The sequence below is a fragment of the Dendrobates tinctorius genome, unplaced genomic scaffold, assembly GCF_039654945.1.
Source record: "Dendrobates tinctorius isolate UK_male_01 unplaced genomic scaffold, ASM3965494v1 ptg000256l, whole genome shotgun sequence".
Taxonomy (NCBI): domain Eukaryota; kingdom Metazoa; phylum Chordata; class Amphibia; order Anura; family Dendrobatidae; genus Dendrobates; species Dendrobates tinctorius.
In genome coordinates, this window is record NW_027361923.1 from 5,188,713 (window position 1) to 5,214,679 (window position 25,967).

A 25,967-nucleotide genomic window follows, 5' to 3' on the forward strand; every position below is an offset into this window, starting at 1 on the left:
GCCCTGTTCCCTCCTTCCAAATCTTATTCTGAATCTGCACCCTACTATTCATCTGTCTCCACACCCTCCATGCACACAATAACCGCACTTGATACTTGATTATTGCACTTAAACACACGGGCTGATGACCGGATCATGCAGCTTTATATGAAAATCCCTATTATAATTGCCAGACCTGAAATAACAAGCACTTCTCACCTCCTGTGTCCCCCCATTTCCTTGTAGATTGAAAGCTTGCGAGCAGGGACCTCACTCCTAATGTCACTGTGTAAATTGTCTTAACTGGTATTGAATTTATTGTCTGTACATGTCCCCGCTTAATTGTAAAGTGCTGCGGAATATGTTGGCGCTATATAAATAAAAATTATTACTATTAATTATTAAGAGATGGAAGCTGCAGATGTGAAGACACGAAAGCTCCTCACAATGCATGGAGGGCTCCACCCCAAGTCTAGCACTCAAAGATTATATACCAACAGAAAGCAGGGTGGTCGAGGCTTGATAAGCATCCAAGCCACCATTATGGATGAAACAAGGAGTATCCAGGAATATATCAGAAAAATGGCCCCAAAAGAGGAGATGCTGGGAGAATGCCCAAGGCAGCAACAGAAGATCTGGAAGGAAGAACAGGAACATGAAGCGCCATGGTAAGACAAGCCGTTGCATGGGAAGTACCATCGACAGATAATGAAGGTGGCTGACATGGAGAAGTCCTACCAATGGCTGGAGAAAGCTGGACTCCGAGACAGCACAGAGGCATTAATCATAGCGGCACAAGAGCAAGCACTAAGTACCAGATCCATAGAAGCAGGAATCTACCACACAAGACAAGACCCAAGGAGCAGACGGTGCAAAGAAAACTCAGAAACAGTCCAACATACAGTATAGTGGAAGGATGCAAAATGCAAGCGGGAACAGCGTATACTGAACGCCACAAACAAGTAGCGGGAACTGTATACAGGAACATCTGTGCAGCATATGGGCTAAGAGTCCCCCTATGTTCAAAAATACAGCAGAAAAAAGGGCAGCGCTGCTTACCCCTCCCGAGGTCTTTGAACAAATGCACTACAGGATGCAGCCAGCCCATATAGCAAAGATGTTGGCAACACAGGTGCAAAATACTAAATAGACCGCCACTCACCACCTACCCATTCATGGAGGGGGTGACTGCTTAGGCCTCTTTCACACTTCAGTTTTTTACAATCAGTCACAATCCGCCAGGTTTTGAAAAAAACGGATCCTCAATTTTCTTTTGAGGATCCGTTTTTTTTCTCCATTGACTTTCATTAATGGCGGATTGTGACAGATTGCTGTCCGTTGCATCCGTTTTTTTTGAGGATCCGCCAAAAGTTGCTGTCCGTCACCATCCTCAAAGATTTCAAAACGGAGCTTGCAACGTTTTTTTTTCTGGCGGATCCTCCAGACACTCATTTAACCCGAAATTCTTTCTGGGTGCCGGACAAAAAAAAAAAAAAAATTCTCTCTCTCTCTCTCCTTTTCCAGGCTGCGATTCCTTTAAAATTCTTCATTTTGCGGATCCGTCAAAAAAACGGATGGGTCGCATCCGTTGTCATCAGTTCTAAAATGGATCCAGCATCCGTCCTTTTGGCGGATTTTGACTGATGCAAAAAACTGAAGTGTGAAAGAGGCCTTAGTATACAGTACATTTGCACAATTTGTCATGCCCCTACTATTCGATTAGTCGGCTTGACGTGGGTTGCGAGCTTGCATATCTTGGCTAAAATAAGGACCAATACCTCACATATTTATATGTATTTTGTGCACTATATTTTTCAGGATGCGGCCAAGCCCAGCACGTTGGGTCTTGTATACAAGGGTGTTTACATGGGATGCATTGAGAGAGTGATGGCCAGACCGCTTAATCGAATAGTATAGGTGTGACTAATAGGCTGAGAACCAGACACTATGCATTACCTACATATGAACAGCGCCCTATACAGGCCTTTACTGTGCAAATGTATACTTGGGTAGGTGGTGAGTGTCGGTCTATTTAGTATTTTGCACCATCTTTGCTATGTGGGCTGGCTGCATCCTGTAGTGCATTTGTTCAAAGACCTGGGCAGGTAAGCAGTGCCGCCCCCTTTTTCTGCTGTATTTTTTAATTTTTGGAGGATTTTCAGTCCTCTTTTGTGGCTTTGCTATTAGTTAAGCCCCCCTAAGTCCAGGTGGGAGACCCCAGAGAAAGTGGTGGAGAATGAAAGGGCTAAAATCCTGTAGGACTTCAAGTTCCAGACGGATAAGCAGGTGTTGGCTAACCAACCAGACATTGTGATAGTAGACAAGGATCGGAAGACAGCAATGATAAAAGATGTGGCAGTGCCAAGTGACAGCAACATCAGAAAGAAGGAATATGAGAATGAGAATATATACCTTATTAATATACTATAATAATTTATATAATATAGTATATGTGATATATGTAAACACTCATACACAAATATAATAAATAAATTCTTCATAAAATATGAGCATAATTTTAATATTAATATGTAAAGAAATATATTAAAATAAAAAATAGACAAACTATTATATACTAATATATTTTTAAAAAATAGAGAAAAATGGGTATCTTAAAAAATGTAAACTTTTTATATATGTATTTTAGTCCCCCAAACATGATAATAAAAACTAAGCATATAAATCCATAAACACAAACTATAAATTATCCCATATGGTGAACAGTATAAAAGAAAATGAATACTGAACCCGAGAACTGCTGTTTTTCAGTTGCTGCACCTCCCTTCAAGATTAAGGGGAGAAAAAAAAACAAAAAAAAAAAACACAAAAAAAAACAAAAAACAGCTCACCACAAATGCTACAAGTTCTCACACAACTCCGGGAACTAATAAGAGTAATTATGATTTTCAGAAAAAGGAGGTAAAAAATAAAACAAAACGTGGAGAAGCAAGATTTTGGGTATTCACCGTAAAATCTTTTTCTCTGAGCCTTCATTGGGGGACACAGGAAACCATGGGTGTATGCTGCTGCCACTAGGAGGCTGACACTACGCAAAAAAATAGTTAGCTTCTCCCCAGCAGTATACACCCACCAACTAGCAGAAAGCTAATCAGTTAGTGAGAAAGCAGTAGGAGAAGCAGAAACATTACAGAACAAATGTAACAGATAAGAACAGAAGCTGATACAACAGTAAACAAGGGCGGGTGCTGTGTCCCCCAATGAAGGCTCCGAGAAAAAGATTTTACGTTGAGTACCCAAAATCTAGTTTTCTCTCTTGCTACATTGGTGGACACAGGAAACCACGGGATGTCCCAAAGCAGTCCCAAAGGTGGGAAGAAGCAAGATATCCTCAAGTCAGAGCTCAGGCCACTGTCGCGTGCATGTCCTCTCTACTAAGGTTTGCATCTGATGAAGCATGAGTGTGAACCCTGTAGAACTTGGTAAATGTATGACTAGAAGCCCATGTAGCAGCTTTGCAGAGCTGTGAGGCCAACGCATGATGGAGGACTGCCCAGGAGGCCCCCACCAAAAGTGTGGAGTATGCCGTGATCCTTAGTGGGCATGTTCTACCTAGTAGACGGTAAGCTTCCAGAATGGTGGGACAGATCCATCGAGCAATGGTAGACCTGGAAGCAGGGAGACCCTTTCGTGGACCTTCTGGGATGATGAACAGAGAATCTGAGAGCCGAACAGGCTCACTCCTGAACAGATAAGACGAACAGCTCTCACTAAGCCCGCTTTAGAGGGTGATAGAGGGGGGTGGACTAAAAGGATGGAAGTACAATGTCCTCATTTAGATGAAAACCAGAAACCACCTTGGGAATAAAGGATGGAACCGGACATAGGACCACCTTTTCCTGGTCAAAGACCAGGTAAGGAGCGCAACAAGAAAGCGCTGCTAGCTCTGAAACCAATCTAATTGAAGTGAAGTGACCAGGAAAGCAATCTTCCAGGAAAGGAATGTGGAAGAGATCTCACGCAGTGGCTCAAACGGAGACTACTGTAAGATGTCGAGCAGCAAATTAAGATCCCAGGTATCTACTGGGGACTGGTAGGGAGGAACGGAGTGAGCTACTCCTTGGATGAATGTTTTGAGCTGTCGGCGAACGGCCAAATTCCTTTGGAACAGAATGGACAGATCAGAAACTTGTACTTTAGTAGAACTAAGAGACAGTCCGGACTCCAGACCCAACTGCAGAAAAGACAACATGGATGGGAGGTGAAAAATCATTGGAGTGATGTGGTGAGTTTCACAACAGCGGAAAAATGCTTTCCATGTCCAGTGGTAGATGCGGGAAGATGAAGGCTTCCTTGCTTTAATCATTGTCTGGACGACCTGACCAGAGAACCTAGCCGACTTCAAAACCGTGGCTTCAACAGCCATGCCGTTAACTTGAGCGACTGAGAACTCTGGTGAAAGAGGGGCCCCTGAGACAAAAGGTCCGGGTGATCTGGAGGTCTCCACGGCGTGTCCGCTAGGAGGTTGACCAACTCTGCGTACCAGGGTCTTTGTGGCCAATCTCAGGTGAGGAGGATGTCTGGAATTGCTTCCGCTTTTATCTTTTGGACTACCCTGGGGATTAGCGATAAAGGTGAAAATAGGTATGGAAGGGAGAACTGTGCCCAGGGTATCGCTGGTGCATCATATCCGATCACTAGCAGGTCACGAGCTCTGGGCACAAACTGAGGAACCTTGTGGTTGAGTCTGGATGCCATGAGATCGATGTCCGGATTCCCCCATCTGAGGCAGATCCTGTGAAAGACTGATGGATTCAGTGACCATTCGCCTGGGGCAAGATCCTCTCGGCTGAGAAAGTCTGCCGCCCAGTTTTCGACTCCTGGTAAGTACACCACGGAAATTGCTGGAACATTCTGCTTGGCCCAAGACAGGATCCGAGCGACTTCTGACATCACTGCCCGGCTTCGAGTTCCCCCTTGGTGATTGACATACGCCAAAGCCGTGGCATTGTCAGACTGGACTCTAATCGGATATCCGAGAAGAAGTTCCTGCCAATGAAGCAGCACAAGAAATATTTCTCGGAGTTCCAGAATGTTCATCGGGAAGGAAGATTCCCGAGCTGACCACTGACCCAGGACCGTCAAATTTTGGAACACTGCTCCCCAGCCGAGAAGGCTGGCGTCCATTGTTACAATCTTCCAACGAATGGGAAGGAAAGACCTCCCGAGATGGAACAACTGGGAACACTCCCACCATTTCAGGGACTGTTTTATCCGCGGGGGAATTGAGACGACTCGATCCATAGGACGGATCGACTTGCGCCATCTCGCCAGAAGAAAGAGTTGGAGAGGATGCGGGTGAAACTGAGCAAACGGAACTGCTTCCATTGAAGCAAGCAACCATCTTGCCTAGTACGCTCATGCAGAAGCGGAGGGAGCGACCCCTGAGAGACCGAACTCCACGCATGAGTGCTAGAGATTTTTCCTTGGGTAGGAAGGTCTTTGCAGGGGCGGTGTAGAAGAGCATTCCCAGAAAAACAAGACGTTGGACCGGGATCACTTGGCGGTGTTTACAATCCAGCCAGCCGAGAAAGTGTGTCCAGGGTGATCTGCAGACTCTCCTGACAAGCCGAGGGGTTTGCGGCCTTGAAGAGGCTGTCATCTAGATAGGAAATGACTAGGACGCCCCTGCTGCGTAGAATGGCCAGAGCTGTTGCCATTACTTTTGTAAAAACTCTGGGGGCGGTGGCTAAGCCAAAGGGTAGTGCTGCGAATTGGAAGTGAACTCCGTGAATGGCGAAACGAAGGAATCTCTGGTGCGGGGGAAAAAAGGAATATGCAGGTAGGCGTCGAAGGGACTCCATCTTGAAGTGACACAGACGTACATATTTGTTCAGTAATTTGAAGTCCAGGATGGGATGAACTGAGCCGTCCTTTTTTGGGACCACAAAACAGGTTGGAATAAAAACCTGGAGAATCGCTCGTGTGGGAACGGAGATGACGCCAACCTTCAGGAGGGAGTCGATAGCCTTAAAAAGCCCGGAATGAGAAGGGCTTTTTTCGATGGACGGGACTCGAAAAAACGAAATTGAGGGAGTGTGGAAAACGATCTTGTAACCGTAGGAGACGATGTCTCGGACCCAGGCGTTGTCGACTACAGATAGACACTCGTCCCAAAACTGAAGGAGATGACCGCCCACCCTAAAAGACTTCCCAGGTGGGGGTGACCTGTCATGCTGATGAGAATCAGTTGGTCCCTGATCTGGTAGGCCGGCATTGAGTAGGTCTTGAACGCCAGGTCCTTTCCTTTGTTGATGCACTGGGGACTGACTTGTCCTGTAGGGGGTTACTCTGTGGTTGGAATCTCCGAAAGGAGCGAAAAGGAACTGTGCGATGGGGAGTACGCTTGACCCTCTGTTGGGGTAGAAGCGTACTCTTTCCTCCAGCGGCATTGGAAATTATCTTGTCCAACTCTTCTCCAAAGAGATGAGAACCGTGCAAGGGAAGACCTGTGAGGGACTTCTTTGAAGCCGAGTCAGCGTTCCAGGCTTTTAGCCACAGGACCCTGTGGATGGTGACGATGTTGCCGGCTGCAAGAGCTGAACAGGAGGCTGCATCGAGAGATGCAGTCAAGAGTTATTTTCCCACGTGGCCAATCTGGTCCGCCAGATCTGCCAGCTCGTCGGCCGGGGCACTAGAGACGATACCCTGGCGGAGATGCTTCGCCCAGGCGGACAGTGCCGTGGCCACCCAGGTAGCCGCGAAGGACAGGCAGAGGGAAGAGCCCGCGGCCTCAAAGGCAGACTTGGTCAGAGCTTCGATGTGTCTGTTGGGAGGGTTCTTTTAGGGAGGAATTGTCAGACAGAGAAAATATAGTCCTTGTGGTCAGCCAGGAGACCAGAGGTTCCACCAAAGGAGACGCTGCCCACTTGTTAAGCAGGCCAGGCTCATAAGGATACAGGACGCCCATTCGTTTTCTTCTCTGGAAAGGCTTGTCTGGGTGCTGCCATTCCACCGCGAAGATCCTGTTGAACTCATCGTGGTAGGCGAAGACACGGGGAGGGCACTTCGTTTTCCTGAAAGAAACAGTCTGTTCAGAGGGAGAGAACTCAGTATTTAATGTTAAGAGTCTCATTAAATGCGACAATCAAACTATCCCTGTCGCGCAGTTTGGAGACCTGTGCCAAGTCCAGATCTTAATCTGATTCAGAACGGGGGTCTGACTCTGGAGCGTCAGATGAAGGAGACACGGAGGGAGCTGGCGTCCTGGAAGGTGGTGATGGAGATGAGGAGCTGGACGGTGAGCTAATGCGAGCGCGCGTGTATGAAGTTCTGGACTTCCTGCGAGGGGAATCCCTTTGGGCATGTGAAGGGTCAACAGCCGACGCATCCGAGGGGGGTAACTGAGGCCCGCTAGCAGGGCAAAGATTAGGAAGCCATTCCAGAACAGACCAAAGTGTGAGACACCTTGGTTAGGTCAGCTGACTGAGACAGAGATGTCACCCACTCAAGAGAGAGCACATTCTCGTTGCAAGGTCCTAGGAAGACATATTAGACGATCTGCAATTATGGCAGAGAGATGAGGTCTGACCAGAGGGAAACTTCTTGTTACGGGAGGAGCATGCAAAGTGGACTACAATGGGAGGAGGGTGGGAGTGAGGCTCCCTAGAGTTAGACATAGATAGGAAGAGAGTGAAGGACCATGTACCGGGGGATGAGAGCCGACATCCAGTGACAGAGCTTACAGACCTGAATCCTGGCCGGGAGCAAACTGATAGGCAGAACCACAGTGGTAGCAGGATGGAGTCCGAGAGCTGAGGTGTAAGGCTGCAGAGCAGCATGAAAATGGTGCCAGGTCATGGGTGGAGCCTGTAGAGCGCGCAGATTTCCCGCTCGTTTACTCCAGGGAAGAGGAGAGGGGGGCCGAAGGAGGCGCAAAGGTTGCCGGGTCTGGGAGATAAAGGCGCAGTGTTGCCGGGCCAGGTGAGAGAGGGCCGTACCGATAGGCCGGAGGGGGTGGGTGGGGCGTCGGCGTGAATGATTGGCCAGCGGGAGGCGTAGCCTAGCCCTGTAGTAGGCCTAGACCGGAGCCGGGAGCTAAATTTGGGCCGGGAAGTCGCAGGGGGAGAGGGAGAGCGCAGTAGATGCTGCAGATCGCCGAGGGAGCCAGGGATGGGACCAGAAGGCAGCTATTTTAAAGGATGTCCCCCCCAGTCAGGACCCCTTGAAAATGATATATATATAAATACTGTATTCTAGGTTCTTATAGTCTGGGTTCTTCACAGTAGCCAACTTTTGCTTTGATTACTGCTTTGCACACTCTTAACATTCTGTTGATGAGCTTCAAGAGGTAGCCACCGGAAATGGTTTTCACTTCACAGGTGTGCCCTGTCAGGTTTATTTAGTGGGATTTCTTGCCTTATAAATGGGGTTGGGACCATCAGTTGTGTTGTGCAGAAGTCTGGTGGATACACAGCTGATAGTCCTACTGAATAGACTGTTAGAATTTGTATTATGGCAAGAAAACATGGATTTTTGTGAGTACGCACCGTAAAATCCTTTTCTCCGAGACGCTCATTGGGGGACACAGAGACTGTGGGTGTGTGCTTCTGCCGTCTGGAGGCTGACACTAAGTATACAAAAAAAAGAGAACGCGCCTTAAACTCAGGCAAGAAATTATACGTCTGAAAAAGGGGCCACCCTAATCCTTACACAAGGATTTGTATAACTCAAAATAAGTAAATGCCAACTGGCTAATAGGGTGGGTGCTGTGTCCCCCAATGAGCGTCTCGGAGAAAAGGATTTTACGGTGAGTACTCACAAAAATCCATGTTTCTCCTTCGTCTCATTGGGGGACACAGAGACTGTGTGACGTTCTAAAGCAGTCCTCTGGGCGGGATCTTAGCTCACCCAATCCATGCTAATTTGCGCCCCTGATTAGAGGTGCGCAACTGCTGCCTGGAGAATCTTTCTTCCCAGGCTTGCATCCGAGGATGCCTGGGTATGTACGTTATAATGTTTGACAAACGTATGCAAACTGGACCAGGTAGCTGCTTTGCACACCTGCTCCGCTGAAGCCTGGTGTCGCAGTGCCCATGAGGCACCCACTGCTCGAGCCGAGTGTGCCTTGATCCCTGCCGGAACCGGCGTGCCACTGATTTGATAAGATTCTTGGACCGTCAGGCGAACCCATCTGGCCAAAGTCGCTCTGGACGCAGCGAGCCCCTTCCGCCGCCCTTCTGGAATCACGAATAGAGAGTCTGTCTGGCGGAATGGCGCTGTCCTTGTCACATACCTCCTAAGGGCTCTTACCAGATCCAGGGTGTGCAATGCCTTTTCTACCCTGTGCACCGGTGCCGGGCAAAACGAGGGTAAGACAATGTCTTCGTTGATATGGAATGCAGACACAACCTTCGGCAAGAAGGGAGGAGCTGGCCTTAAAACTACCTTATCTTTATAAAAGGTCAGGAACGGCGGTTTACAAGATAAGGCCGCCAATTCCGAAACCCGCCTAATAGACGTTATAGCTACCAGAAAAACGACCTTTCTGGACAGGTAAGGTAAGGAGACTTCTTGCAATGGTTCGAAAGGAGCCTCCTGAAGGGCCCTGAGCACCAAGTTCAGGTCCCATGATTCCGTCGGCGCCTTATAGGGGGGTACTAAATGTGCGACCCCCTGCATAAACGTCCTAACCTGCCAGACGGAAGCGACTTTTCGTTGGAAAAGCACCGACAGGGCCAAGATTTGCGTTCTGAGCGAACTCGGAGCCAATCCCGCGTCCAGCCCTGCCTGCAGAAAAGCCAGTACGTTGGGGAGCGAAAAAACCAGAGGAGCCACTCCGCGATCCCTACACCAACGGAAAAAAACTTCCCAAGTCCGGTGATATACTCTAGCCGAGGAAGGCTTTCGGGCACTCACCATCGTGGCCGCCACATCGCGCCTGAATCCTGCCTGTGTTAACAGCCAAGATTCAATGGCCACATCGTCAAACACAGGGCCCCTAAGTTCGGATGGCAGATCGGCCCCTGGGACAGTAAGTCCGGCCGATCTGGGAGACGCCAAGGTACGTCCACCACTAGTTGAACCAGATCTGCATACCAGGCCCGCCGGGGCCAGTCTGGGGCCAGCAGAATTGCTGGAACCTTCTCTCTCCTTATTTTTCTGATGACTCTTGGAAGCAGAGGCAGCGGGGGAAACAAGTACGGGAGACGAAACTGGCTCCACGGAAGCACCAGAGCGTCTGCTGCGATTGCCTGCGGGTCGAGGGATCGAGCGACAAACCTTTGTACTTTGGCGTTCTCTCTGGATGCCATAAGGTCCACGTCTGGTGTCCCCCACCGTTGGCAGATCTGTTGAAAGACCTCGGGGTGCAGGGACCATTCCCCTGCCGCGACCCCCTGTCGGCTGAGAAAATCTGCCGCCCAGTTTTCGACTCCCGGAATGTGCACCGCTGAAATTACCACGTGGTTCTTCTCTGCCCAACGCAGTACCAGCCCAACCTCGCGCATGGCTGCCTGGCTGCGCATGCCCCCTTGATGGTTGACATATGCTACTGCTGTAGCATTGTCCGACTGAATGCGCACCGGCCGGTGTCTCAGCAAACGCTGAAAATGTTGCAGGGCCAATCGTATTGCCCGTATCTCCAGAATGTTGATCGGCAGAATTACCTCCCGAATGGACCACCGCCCCTGGGCTGTGTGACTCTGGAAAACTGCTCCCCAACCATGCAGGCTTGCATCGGTCGTCACCACCAACCACTGTTCCGGGGGAAAAGGTTTCCCCTGGACCAGAGACGAGTCGCGAGTCCACCATCGGAGTGATCGCCGGACCGGCGGAGACAACTTGCACCGATGACTGAGAGACAGCAGCCTCCGGTCCCATGCTGACAAGAGCGCATGCTGAAGCGGACGGCGATGGAACTGGGCAAACGGGATTGCCTCCATCGCCGCCACCATTCTGCCCAACACACTCATGCCGTACCGGATGGATCTGGTGCCCGGCTGTAGAAGGCTCCGTACCCCCTGCTTGATCCTTCGCGCCTTGTCCTGAGGGAGGATCACCAGCCCCCGGGAGGTGTCGAAAACCATGCCTAGGAATACGATTCTCTGGGCTGGAACCAAGGACGACTTGTTTCGATTGATCAACCAGCCTAGACGGGCCAGGGTATCCAGTGTGATACTGACATTCCCCTGGCACGCCTGAAACGACGGCCCCTTTACCAAAAGGTCGTCCAGGTACGGTAGTACCGTCATGCCCCGTGCATGCAGGATGGCCATAACCACCGCCATTATCTTTGTAAAGACTCTGGGGGCAGTGGCCAAACCGAAGGGCAGAGCCACAAATTGGAAATGTCGCCCTCCGATCGCAAAACGCAGGAACCTCTGGTGTGGAGGAAATATCGGAATGTGTAGATATGCATCCTGCACATCGATCGAGGCCAGGAATTCCCCTGGATCGATGGCTGCAATGACCGAGCGGAGGGACTCCATCCGGAACCGCCTGACCCTGATGAATTTGTTCAGGATCTTTAGATCCAGTACTGGCCTCACAGTCCCGTCTTTTTTGGGGACCGAAAACAGGTTGGAGTAAAAACCTTGCGTCTCTTCGCCTTGCGGCACTGGGACAATGACCCCTTTGCGCTGTAGCGTCATTATAGCCTGTAACAAATCTTCCGCCTGCGATTCTGTCCCGGAAAGTCGGGAACGGAAGAATCGCTGTGGCGGGAGTCCGACAAACTCTATTTTGTACCCGGACGATATCAATTCCGCCACCCAAGCGTCGCGTGCCACTGCGACCCAAACATGCTGGTGACACTGTTGGGGATTTATTCAAAACTGAAGGAATACTGAACCAGCATGGCTACCACAGCATCTTGCAGCGGCATGCTATTCCATCCGGTTTGTGTTTAGTTGGACCATCATTTATTTTTCAACAGAACAATGACCCCAAATACACCTCCAGGCTGTGTAAGGGCTATTTGACCAAGAAGGAGAGTGATGGGGTGCTACGCCATATGACCTGACCTCCACAGTCACCAGACCTTAACCCAATCGAGATGGTTTGGGGTGAGCTGGACCGCAGAGTGAAGACAAAAGGGCCAACAAGTGCTAAGTATCTCTGGGAACTCCTTCAAGACTGTTGGAAGACCATTTCCGGTGACTACCTCTTGAAGCTCATCAACAGAATGCCAAGAGTGTGCAAAGCAGTAATCAAAGCAAAAGGTGGCTACTTTGAAGAACCTAGAATAAAAGACATTTTCAGTTGTTTCACACTTTAATTATATAATTCCACATGTGTTAATTCATAGTTTTGATGCTTTCAGAGTGAATCTACAATTTTCATAGCCATGAAAATTAAGAAAACTCTTTGAATCAGAAGGTGTGTCCAAACTTTTGGTCTGTAGTGTGTGTATATATATATATATATATATATATATATATATATATATATATATATATATATATATATATATATATATATAGTTAGAGCCTGAAGACCCACCTCTTCCGACAAGCCTATAACCTGCAGTAACCACCGATCGACCAAACCGCTGCACGACCAGCTCTACCCTCGCCTACTGTATTATCACCCATCCCTTGAAGATTGTGAGCCCTCGCGGGCAGGGTCCTCTCTCCTCCTGTACCAGTTATGACTTGTATTGTTTAAGATTATTGTACTTGTTTTTATGTATACCCCCCTCACATGTAAAGCGCCATGGAATAAATGGCGCTATAACAATAAATAATAAATAATAATAATAATAATAATAATAATATATATATATATATATTTATTTATTAATTAGGGACGCAGTGACCCCCCTTTACAGCTAGGGGGCGCTGTGTATGCGCTTGGAGAAGACTTAGGGGAGACTTAATATATATGTACAAGTATATCAGAGGGCAATACAGAGATCTCTCCAATGAACGGTTGGTACCAAGGGCTGTGACAAGAACAAGGGGGCATTCTCTTCGTTTGGAGGAAAGACAATTTCTTCACCAGCATAGAAGAGGGTTCTTCACGGTAAGAGCAGTGAGGCTCTGGAATTCTCTTCCTGAGGAAGTGGTGATGGCCAACTCACTGAATGAATTTAAGAAAGGAATGGATGCTTTTCTTGTGAGTAACAGTATAGAAGGTTACGAATAACAGATTATAGGTAGATGGTTGACCCAGCTTAGGGGAAGGAATTTTTTTCCCTATGGAGAAAATTGGCTTCTACTCTGTGGGTTTTTTGCCTTCCCCAGGATCAACAATGCAGAACAGCTGCACTAAAAATAGGCTGAACTAGATGGACATAAGGTCTTCCTTCAGCCTTCAAAACTATGTTACTATGAATTAGGGACTGGCATTATTGTAAATGGCCCGTATGTGTCGCAGAGGTTCTCTGCGCTGTAAGCCCAAAATGATATGGTTATGCTGGGATTTATAGTTCCACAAGTATTGGACGTGTATTACTTATAAGGGGGGCTTATAGGGTTAGTCAGAGAGCTGGGTGGGAATTGACTAACCACCACACATGCCCCTTCCCGCATACTATACCCCCTTACACGGTGACACAGAGGAAGGCAAAGAGGAAGGTGCAGGTGACTTTGAAGAGGAGGTGATGGATGACCCAGTTCTGGACCCGGATTGGCATCCATTGGGGGAGGAGGGTGGCGCTGGCAATAGTTCAGATAAGGAGAAGGATCTGCAGCAGGCATTGACATTGCAGCAGCGGTTATCTGGCAGGCCCGTAGCTGTCTAAAAACGTGGACCAAAAACCAAAAGTTGCAGGACAGCTTGGCCAGACGGTCAACTTAGCACAGCGTGCAAGGCCAGAAAATGTATACCATAATAGGAAGAGAACGGTGTGGCACTTAGGCTAGTTTCACATTTGCGTTTAAGGCCGCAGCAGCGGCCTGCGCATGGCCACCGCTAAGCCCCACCCCCTGCCGTGCCTCCGCCAGTAGCTCCGTCTACGGACGCATGACGCTGCATGCGTCCCCTATCTTTAGCACTGGGGACGCAGGCCGTGCTCAGGCATGCGTTTGGCGGCGCATGCGTCCTTTTGACGCTGCACCGACCAGCGCCAAACGCATACCTGTGCACAGCCTGCGTCCCCAGTGCTAAAGATAGGGGACGCAGGACGCATGCAGCGTCATGCGTCCGTAGGCGGAGCTACTGGCTACCATTTGTAATGGACGTAACCTTACAAGCGGATGAAGTGCTTTATGATCACCTTTCACATTTGATAGTCACTGACGTGTGACATTCCTGCCACCATTTTTCAATGTCTCCTCTCATGCCAATCCAATAGAATCGTCTACGGCCTGTGGCTTCTGTCTTTTGCACTCCAAAACGACCAGACACATCATGATAGGCAGTGAGGACCATGTCTACATCTCTCCCTGTGATCACAATTTGATGGAGACGAGTAACGGTCATGTGATCCACGCTACTGCGATAAAGCGATCCTTTCTTCACAAAGAACCGTTTTCGCTGTCTCCACAGACACAGTAATTGAGGGTCTGCATCACCTCTGCAACATGTACCGAGAAGTTTTCCCACGATGAGTAATTCCCAAATTTTTGCTAACACTCAACTTTCCGTCTCTACTTGTATCCATTTAGTTTCCAGTAGCGGAGAGTCTGGACTGGCTTACTGAGACTGAAATATATACGAAGCTTTAAAAGTACCACAACACTGTATACTGTTGTACGCTTCGACTACCTTTCCCTTTTTCTACTTTTTAAATTCTGTTGTAATACATAGTGAGCCTGTGAGTGTCTGACTCCGGAAGTATAGACAGAAATTAACAATTACCCCTAGACTGGATACACCTGGTATGTGCTGATACAGTACCTTTGTTCAAAATTTTGTATTACGGTATCATCCATAGTGAGTGAGCGTGTGTGGTTTACGCCTTCTATATATACGGTGAATTGGAGATACCAATTTTTACCCTATACTCGATACAACTTGTATCTTGTTACAGTATCTTTGTTTGACATTTAGTATTACGGTCAAATCCGTAAGCGTCTGAGAGTGACTACGGGACTATGTATATGGAGATTTCAATTGTACCCTATAATATATATATATACTTGCTATCTTGTTATCCAGTACCTTTTTTACAACATTTTTTATTATGGTCAAACCCAGACTGAGTGAGCGTCTGAGGATGACTCCGGAAATATATACAGAGATTTAAAATTTGGCCAACACTGTATACAGCTGTACGCTTCTGATACAGTAACCTTTTTAGCTATTTAGATTCTGGTGTAATCCATAATGAGCCTGTGAATGTCTGTCTGTTACTCCGGCAATATTTTTGGAGCTTTAAGATTATCCAAACACTGTATACAGCTGTACGCTTGTGTTACATAACCTATTTACAGCTTTTCATATTCTTGTGTAATCCATACTGAGCCTGAGAGCGTTTGTGTCCGCCTCCTGAAATGTATACGGAGATTCAGAATGTTTACACTATACTATACACTCACTGGCCACTTTATTAGGTACACCTGTCCAACTGTGTGTTAAGACTTAATTTCTAATCAGCCAATCACATGGCGGCAACTCAGTGCATTTAGGCATGTAGACATGGTCAAGACAATCTCCTGCAGTTCAAACCGAGCATCAGTATGGGGAAGAAAGGTGATTTGAGTGCCTTTGAACGTGGCATGATTGTTGGTGCCAGAAGGGCTGGTCTGAGAATTTCATAAACTGCTGATCTACTGGGATTTTCACGCACAACCATCTCTAGGGTTTACAGAGAATGGTCCGAAAAAGAAAAAAAATCCAGTGAGTGGCAGTTCTGTGGCCGGAAATGCCATGTTGATGCCAGAGGTCAGAGGAGAATGGGCAGACTGGTTCGAGCTGATAGAAAGGCAACAGTGACTCAAATTGCCACCCGTTACAACAAAGGTAGGCAGAAGAGCATCTCTGAACGCACAGTGCGTCGAACTTTGAGGCAGATGGGCTACAGCAGCAGAAGACCACACTGGGTACCACTCCTCTCAGCTAAGAACAGGAAACTGAGGCTACAATTTGCACAAGCTCATCGAAATTGGACAGTAGAAGATTGGAAAAACGTTGCCTGGTCTGATGAGTCTCGATTTCTGCTGCGACATTCGGATGGTAGGGTCAGAATTTGGCGTAAACAACATGAAAGCATGGATCCATCCTGCCTTGTATCAACGGTTCAGGCTGGTGGTGGTGGTGTCATGGTGTGGGTAATTTTTTCTGGGCACTCTTTGGGCCCCTTGGTACCAATTGAGCATCGTTGCAACGCCACAGCCTACCTGAGTATTGTTGCTGACCATGTCCATCCCTTTATGACCACAATGTACCCAACATCTGATGGCTACTTTCAGCAGGATAATGCGCCATGTCATAAAGCTCGAATCATCTCAGATTGGTTTCTTGAACATGACAATGAGTTTACTGTACTCAAATGGCCTCCTCAGTCACCAGATCTCAATCCAATAGAGCATCTTTGGGATGTGGTGGAACGGGAGATTCGCATCAGGGATGTGCAGCCGACAAATCTGCGCCAACTGTGTGATGCCATCATGTCAATATGGTCCAAAATCTCTGAGGAATGCTTCCAGCACCTTGTTGAATCTCTGCCACGAAGAATTGAGGCAGTTCTGAAGGCAAAAGGGGGTCCAACCCCTTACTAGCATGGTGTACCTAATAAAGTGGCCAGTGAGTGTATATACCTTGTATCTGGTGATACTGTAACCTTTTTCAACTTTTTATTTTATTGGGTAATCCATACTGAGCCTGTGAGCGTCTGTGTATGACTCATGAAATATATATATGGAGATTTACTGTTATCCCTACACTGTATAGAGCTGTACGCTTCTGATACAGTACCATATATCAGCTGGTCTTTTGGGTCCATTTTCCAAAACATGAGGAAGTATGGTGGAAGAGGACGCGGACGTGGGGGGGGCCACATGGTACTGATGGTGGTGCATCTGCTGGTAGTGCCAAAAACACAATAGCAGCTAAGGCAGGAGGTGTTGAGCCTGCATCATGGTGTAGCTCTGGAAGGCTCAGTTTTCTGGGAGTAGGTACACTGCTTTTAAAGCCGGAGCATTACTGATACAGCCTCCAGCTCGATCGCGTCCTCTTCTGAAGTTTAAAAAAAATGCAAGCACTGAGTCGTCAGTGCAGGCTTCTGGTCAGGAGCAACCCCTTTCCTTGTGTCTTTCGCCCACACCAAAAGTGAAGGATGTGGCAGCACACACTTCAGATTACTCCATGGAGATCTTTTCACATACCATGCCTGGGTTAATTAAAAATGGGGCCCATCATATACTGGAGCATTCCAAATGGGGGACATCAGACACTGGAGCAGCATTTACAGGGCCCATCATACACTGGAGCATTAGAAATGGGGCCTATTATATATGGAGCATTATTTGGGCCCACCATACACTGGAGCATCATCCATGAGGCCCATCATATACTGGAGCATTGTAAATGGGCCCATTATATATGGAGCATTATTAGGGCCCATCATACACTGGAGCATCACCCATGAGGCCCATCATATACTGGAACATTCCAGATTGGGGACATCAGACACTGGAGCAGCATTTACGGGGCCCATCATCCACTGGAGCATCATCCATGAGGCCCATCATATACTGGAGCATTATAAATGGGGCAGATCAGACACTGGAGCAGCATCTATGGGGCACATTATACACTGGAGCATTAGAAATGGGGCCCATTATATATGGAGCATTATTTGGGCCATGATACACTGGAGCATCATCCATGAGGCCCATCATATACTGGAGCATTGTAAATGGGGCAGATTAGACACTGGAGCAGCATCTATGGGGCACATTATACACTGGAGCATTATAAATGGGGCCCATTATATATGGAGCATTACTTGGGCCCATAACACACTGGAGCATCATCCATAGGGACCATCATATACTGTAGCATTATGTGGAGCTCAACATATACTATATGGAACATTATGTGTGACCAATTAGTCTGTATGGAGAAATATATGGGGCTCATTATTCTGTATGTCGCACAATGTGGTGGCCATAACACTGTATGGAGTAATATACTGTCCTGTTTTTGAGCTATTGCACAATTTAAAATAGATCAGTCATGTGAGCAGTGAAGTATTTGTCATTGTACTATACCTATATTTCTGTGCCATATCGGAGCATCATGAGTTGTGGTATGTGTTAAAGGGGCGCACTGACACTCTTTGGCCCAGGGCACATGAAAACCTGAGCCAACCCTACACCCCCCCCCCCAACTTTAGCCAAATAACCCCCAGTTTTCAATGCATAACTATTATTGTGAAGTAAATTAAGGTTGACAAGCTTCAGTAATAAGAATTGATGTTTTTGGTATTGAAATGGGCACTGTAGGTGTGTTTACTGTCCTCCACTCCCTGCCGACTTTGCTTCCCTATTGACTTGCATTAGGTTTCGTGTTTCAGTCGGCCTCCGACTTTTCCCTATAGTCGGCCGATGCCATGAAACCCGACTCGACCCTAAAAAAGGCAAAGTCGCTCATCTCTAGTTACAACCATATAATGTGACTGAGGTCTGGTCACATGGGCAGAGTGTATGGACCTGAATGGTTCAGGGTGCAAGGTCCTGGAAGGTCCCGGGTGGGGATGAACTTCCTGAAGAGCAAGCGGTGAGACCTTGGACCTGGTGGCCTAGGTGTTGGACGAACATCCTGAATAGCACCCGGACAGGCCACGTGTGTGCAGAGCCTGGGACTGCCCTACACTGAGAAAGATGCCGTCCTGTTGAGGACCTTGGACTGACGAGGAGTCAGCTTGTGGAGCAGGAGCTCCTGAGAGGTAACCCCTAAAGGTAGATACGGGGCTGAGAGCAGCTCGTGTCCACCTCCTACTGACACTAAGCTAAAACTGGTGAGCTTTCTGCCAGTCGGTGGGTGTACACTGCGGAGGAGGAATTACCGGTAACTTTTGTTGCACAGTGTCAACCTCCTAGTGGCAGCAGCATACACCCCACAGTTTCCTGTGTTTCCCAATGAAGGCTCCGAGAAAAAAAATGCTCATGTGCTTAAAGGGGTTAAAGGTTGAAATTAGAGTAATGCAAACAATTACCAAAGTGATCTTACTCAATAGTAAAAAAAAAAAAAAAACAAAAGCAAAAAAAAAAGAAAAGTAAAAAGCACAAACAAAAGCACGCTCTCCACTAAATGTGGTCTGATTATTCAGTAGGTTTTTTTAGTTATGGTTTTACCTGCAATGGATCTGGCGGAGGAGGGGGGAGACCGGCAATTTTTGCTGCACGCTCCTTCTCGATGCCGAGTGCCTTTTTCCGTGCCCTGATGTGCCTGAGAGAAGTCAGAGGACAGAATTAGGACACGGTGCGGTTGCTCCTGCTGTTCTCGTAGTCACAGCACAATGATGCATGAAGGCCACTGATACTAATAGGACTTGACGGATTCTCAGTTAACTCACTGTCCAGCCGGCAATAGACAGTGCAACACAGAGGCTACAGAAAGCAAATGGGTGCAAGATTTGTGATGAAACAATTGCAAAAAAATTAATTTTAGCTCCAACTGAATAAATTTATAGTAAGACGTGTCCCCAAAGTGGGACAATCCCCTTTTCAGTTACCTGCGGTGTTTTAGCCCAGAGCTGCGTTAAAATGAATCTGTCACCGGAAATTTGCGGGCTATGTAAATGCCCTGTATCCGGTCCGATGGGCGGTGTTTCTTCTCCTTTTCTCCACCCCATCCGTGGCTGCCATCCGCGATATTTTCAGGAATTAGAGTAGTTCTCCTCCAATATTTTGCGCGTGCGCAAAGCAATCTTGCCTTGCGCACGCGCAGTATACTTTGCCCAACTGCGGGCATAGCCGAAAATCATTACTGTGCATGCGCCGGTACACCATGTCCCGGAAATATTTTGCTGTGTTCCGGTGACAGATTCCCTTTAACAATTTTTTAAGCTTCAGAGCTGTACTCTCCCAGCGTCCCTTACCTGCTCAATGTCTGGAAAACGTTTTCTAGCCGATTCTAGATAATGAGATGTCATATAGTAGCCGGCTGCATGAGCCCCAACAATCGGCCACATGACGGTAAGACCCCAGCACAAGGCGCTGTTCTGACTACAGCTCCGGATCACAACGGGAAATGTAACGTCATTAATTGGATGAAAAAGTGTAGGCAGCGATAGGGGAGGGATTCACCTCCGAGACCCCATACTGGCGTCATAGCATCTGATATAGGTGCCAGTGTCCGCAGCAAAAGGAGGGTCCGGGGAAGGGGGGGGGGTGGGACTCACCAGGACTGCGCCCTCAGCTGCTTCTCTTTGTGTTGTTTTAACTCTTTCAATGCCTCTCGGTGTCTCGTCTCGGCTTTTTCTTTATTTTCAGCATTTTTCATTTCGATTGCCTTCAAATCGGGCTCCTTGATGGGAAGAAGAAAAAAAACAAGCAAAATTAAATAAATAACATTGACCCCTAACTGATGGGCGATTTTCCATTTTTTTTCTCCCGCTCTTCCAAGATCCGTAACGATTTGTTTTGTATTTTTGTGTTCCTATAACCGCAGGCCAGGTTGTACTTTTTAATTACCCTGTCCAATTTATCATGTGGATGTACTGAATCGTACATCAGACAAGAAATCCGAGCATCGGAATATTCTTCACCCAACTGGAAGATATTACAGCTGAACCGAAAAAAAAAAAAAAACGTTTCCTTTCCTTCCGGCCCCGAAGCGAGAGGTGGCAAATTAATCCCTCAACTACAAAAACAGGATTTAGCCAGGGCCTTAAAGCAGGGGAAGGAGGATTACCCGGTGAGGATCTCAAGTAGCTGCGTCTGCAGGATAAGAGATTAAGGAAGGAAAAGGAGACGACTCATGCTCTCCAGTGTTGATGAACTACAAGTACCAGCATGGACAGGATATAGTATCGAATTATAATAAGGCCCCCTCAGCTTTGTAATATCCATCATAGCCCTAATGTCGGACACCTGCTCCTACACACAGGACTATCCCATCGCTGCGCAGCCTGAGCCGGCTGATAACAGCGCACAATCGCTCACGCTCAATGATGCAGTCAGTAGGGATCCCGCTACATTAGGCTGAAGGTCTCACGTTCTCCTTGGCCTGCCTGTGTCCTTCCCCGATGGTGCTCAGCGTGCACAGGTAGATCTTCTCCAGGGCTTGTAGCTTCTCAGCCTGGGCGGCTTCCCACTTGGCTCTCAGGTCTTCCGCTAATTGCTGCAGCTGCTGATCTCTTCTTTCCTTAACATCTTGGCGGATTTGCTGAGCAATGAACTTCTCCTGCTCCCTGACCTAGAAAGACAATTAGGAGGGTCAAAGCCTAACGGCACTGGGAGGGGTCCGAGCTCTCTCACATGTACCCAAGTATACACATTAGGGCAGCCGTATACCCACCCAGGCAGCTTCCCTCCAGGGCAGGCATGTAACCGTGCACGCAGCCTTCCTCCAGCACACACGGCGTAGCCCCGCACGCAGCCTCCCTCCAGCGCACACGGCGTAGCCACACACGCAGCCTCCCTCCAGCGCACACGGCGTAGCCACACACGCAGCCTCCCTCCAGCGCACACGGCGTAGCCACACACGCAGCCTCCCTCCAGCGCACACGGCGTAGCCACACACGCAGCCTCCCTCCAGCGCACACGGCGTAGCCACACACGCAGCCTCCCTCCAGCGCACACGGCGTAGCCACACACGCAGCCTCCCTCCAGGGCACACGGCGTAGCCACACACGCAGCCTCCCTCCAGGGCACACGGCGTAGCCACACACGCAGCCTCCCTCCAGCGCACACGGCGTAGCCACACACGCAGCCTCCCTCCAGCGCACACGGCGTAGCCACACACGCAGCCTCCCTCCAGCGCACACGGCGTAGCCACACACGCAGCCTCCCTCCAGCGCACACGGCGTAGCCACACACGCAGCCTCCCTCCAGCGCACACGGCGTAGCCACACACGCAGCCTCCCTCCAGCGCACACGGCGTAGCCACACACGCAGCATCCCTCCAGCGCACACGGCGTAGCCACACACGCAGCCTCCCTCCAGCGCACACGGCGTAGCCACACACGCAGCCTCCCTCCAGCGCACACGGCGTAGCCACACACGCAGCCTCCCTCCAGCGCACACGGCGTAGCCACACACGCAGCCTCCCTCCAGCGCACACGGCGTAGCCACACACGCAGCCTCCCTCCAGCGCACACGGCGTAGCCACACACGCAGCCTCCCTCCAGCGCACACGGCGTAGCCACACACGCAGCCTCCCTCCAGCGCACACGGCGTAGCCACACACGCAGCCTCCCTCCAGCGCACACGGCGTAGCCACACACGCAGCCTCCCTCCAGCGCACACGGCGTAGCCACACACGCAGCCTCCCTCCAGCGCACACGGCGTAGCCACACACGCAGCCTCCCTCCAGCGCACACGGCGTAGCCACACACGCAGCCTCCCTCCAGCGCACACGGCGTAGCCACACACGCAGCCTCCCTCCAGCGCACACGGCGTAGCCACACACGCAGCCTCCCTCCAGGGCAGTTGCAGAACTTCAAACATCTCAAGCAAAACCACATCTCCGCATGTTGTCAGTGGCTGGAGAGTCCCCGGCCGACGATCGTTCCTTTACCTGTTGCAGGCGCAGCTTCCTCCTCCTCTCCCGTTCTTGCTGTATTATGGACACCTCCTCGTTTGGGCTCAGCCGCAGGGTGCTCACCTTGGCCACCTTCCGTTTCATGGCGTCGGTGGACATCAGACATCGGTCCCTTGTGCTGTAAGATAGGTAATCATATTACATGAGCTTTTAATAGACATGAGGCGGCTAAAAACATCCACCCTCTGATTATAAAAGTAAACAGCCCGAGTGTAGAATAACTGGCCCAGTAATGGGCCTTTGGATATGGACATCTTTGGGGTGACTTTTTATTTTTATTACATACAAAAATTATTTTTAGCCTCAATTACAGGCATGTATTTGGGTTTCATTAAAAATATTACAATATTTGTCTTCTGCAGCCTCCGTGTTGCTCTATCTATTGCTGCCTGTAGATTGGGTTAACTGAGAACCTGTCAGTGAGCTCCTTCTGACAGTGGTTTTATCTCTTTATCTCCCTCCTTCCGATATTCTGACCCTTCCTAGCTCTAATTTTCAGTTGTCTCTGAGCTAGTGGGTATAGAATAGCTGCTATGTCGCCTCCCATACACAGCACTACACAGACGTGAAGGATTCCTGCTCTCCAGTCTCTGTGAAGCACTTGTTCAGAAGCTGCAGCATTGAGGACATTATACAGCAGAACTGATTGGTGTAGCTGTGAATCCAGCAGCAAGGTCTGTGTGTGTCTGTGCCTTTCTCGCTCACTTTGCAGTTTTTCAAACACGAATGATGAGTTTAGAAGAGGGGGAGAAGTAGAGCCGGCTCATAAGTGGAGAAAAAAGCAGATTTAGTTATATTACAGATATATTAAGATTCTTATATTTTCTCCTCCTATTGATAGATGCAGATTTTGTTGAAGTGACACCAATAATATCCTAAATGTTTAAACCTCTGCCAGGGCCAACAACATCTATTTTACACAAATCTATTAGCTGGTTTTTGCCAAGTTATCTGAGAGCAGCATAATGTAGGGGCAGAGACCCTGATTCCAGTGATGTGTCACTTACTGGGCTGCTTTGTGCAGTTGTGATGCCATCGGTGTTTTTGTTCTTCAGATCTAGCAGTGCTCTGAATGCTGAGCTGTGTATAACCCCGCCCACATCTCTGATTAGCACAGTGAACACAAGCAGCTGCCAATCAGTGTTGGGCCGTGACTGGACCAGGAGGCCCGAGACTCCTAGTTATGCAGTGATGTAATCTCCTGCTGTTAAAACACTGGATTTTAATTGAAGCTACATCATGCCGCTCTCAGATGACATAGCAAAAACCTACTGACAGAGTCCTTTACTGGACAAAACCCCTTCAGCTGAGGATTGTCTGCAGCCTTTCAGTGTTCCATCAGACTGCAGTAGTCACATAACAATGCCAGGAGGTCACTGTGGAGCAGCTTAGAGATGACAGCAGTGTTTCCGCCAATCCAGAAGGTTAAGTATCTACTTTTTAATTTTATGCCCCAGACTGCAGCTATTGAGAAGGGTTTGTCGAGTTATAGGCAACTTCTTGTCGCATGCTGTCCGGTACGAAGAGGTGCTTGTGTACACCATCATGGGAAGTCAATGAAGAGCGTCCCGCCATTCCTGGCAGCGCGTACGGGTCCCGCTAAGGAGATACCTGTAGCATGTACCCCCTGGAGGATCGACATGGCAGCCGGGGGCTTACTAAAAGGCGTCTGCCGCCCCCCTCCGTTAAGTACGGCAATATATAGAGCGCAAACAATCAAAACTCCCTAAAAACACAATGGTGGAACAGCAGCTTAACCATTTCAATGCCCTAGCACAGGAGATGATACAAAACCACAACTCGTCCCCCCCATAAATCCAGCCCCGGTACAGCTATAGGAATAGAAAGGGGCACTGGAAGCCCCTCGAAGGATGTGGCCACATGGTCACGGCCCCCACTGTTTACACGTAGCCACGGTAACCAGGAAGGATGCCAATGTCATTTCTTCTATTGGTGGTGATACAATGTGGCAATATTCCACAGCCCCCTCCTTATACCACTGCGGTGTGACATAACACAACAGTTTGCAAAATGCAACTTTTTTTTTGGGGGGGGGGAATGGCATGTCACCTACAAAAGTAGGATAGGATCTCTACAGACTCAATAGTGAGGGACCACAAGTCCCAGCGTTCTCTGCAGCTGGGACTTGTAGTCTTGCAAAGCCGGGAAAGACCAGGCAGTAATTGACCATAGACCTTGACCTCCCCCCCCCCCGTCCCAAAAAAAAAACAAAACAACAAAAAAACCTATCCCATGCAGTTCCTGCATCTGGCCACAGAGGGCGGTATACACAGAACACACTATTACCCCCTATACACAACACCGGGCACTTCCATACCTGCGGCTTCCAGCTGCCGACTGCTCGGAACATCCACTAACGGCCGTTTTCTCCTTCACGAACCGTCACTTCCGCTCTGCAAACAAACCGCCAATGCCGGGACCGGGCGGCGGGAAGTGTGGAGGCGACGAGAGAGCTGGAGGACGAAAGGGGAGGGGCTTCTAAGGACAGCGAGGGACGTGTAAGGAATAGCCCCGCCCAGTGTGTGCTCCAGGTGCCATTGTCGCGCCATGCATATTACCATAGTAGTGATGTGTCGTTCATGAACGATCCGATTCAAAGAGCCGGCTCCCTGCTGTGAACGAAATGAGCCGGCTCTGCAGGGTGAACGAGCCGTTTTGTTTTTTTCCTGGCGCCTCAGCAGCTTATCAGACCCAGCTTCTGAAGCCTGACTGTGACTCACCTGGGGGAGGACAGGGAATAGATGCAGGGGAGTTAACCCTTCAGTCCCAAATATACACTGCCAGTTCCTCCATGGCATATATGGCGTGGAGGGACGCAGCACATTGTCCTCATCATCACCCGCAATGACCTGTGCGTTACCTTAGTCCCGAATAAAGCTCCACTCTCCTGGCCCCTCCTCCCTGGCGTATACATACAGTATATAGCGTGTGCAGGAGGAGGGGCGCAGCACATTGGTATATCATCTTCTCATAGTGTTAGGCCGGGTTCACATTGCGTTAATGGCCCTGCGTTCAATGGGATCGTTACATAGCGGCACTATCGCTATGTAACGGACGCGTTAACGCCCCCATTGGCCGCAATGCTACTAACGGATGCCAAAATCAGCATGATGTGTTACTCCATGACGCCCCCCGACTGCTGCACACCGCGTTCAATGGTACGTCATGAAGTAACGCATCACGCCGAGTTTGGATGCCTTAGTATCATTGAGGCCATAGGGTGCGTTATCATCCGTTACAGCGTTAGTGCCGCTATGTAACGATCCCGTTGGACACAGGGCCAGGAGGATCCAGGACAGCACTGCCGGGAGGAGGATAGACGCCGTCAGTTGTTGCTGCTAAGGGCTCATACT

General features: G+C 49.0%; 1 protein-coding gene across 3 annotated transcripts in view; it reads right to left on the reverse strand.

Annotated features, from left to right (window-relative positions):
* Positions 1-25,465, reverse strand: part of LOC141069073 (uncharacterized) — a 104,740-nt gene extending 79,275 nt beyond the window's left edge. The window contains exons 1-6 of one of the 3 annotated variants that reach the window (XM_073558384.1): positions 25,173-25,322; positions 24,932-25,067; positions 22,570-22,711; positions 21,046-21,246; positions 20,231-20,355; positions 19,182-19,275 (exon numbers count right to left, since the gene is read on the reverse strand). In XM_073558384.1, the coding sequence (XP_073414485.1) occupies positions 19,182-19,275; positions 20,231-20,355; positions 21,046-21,246; positions 22,570-22,692 (543 nt within the window). In that variant the 5' untranslated portion in view covers positions 22,693-22,711; positions 24,932-25,067; positions 25,173-25,322. The other 2 variants (XM_073558385.1, XM_073558383.1) reach the window with 2 other exon arrangements.
* Positions 25,466-25,967: the final 502 nt, after the last annotated feature.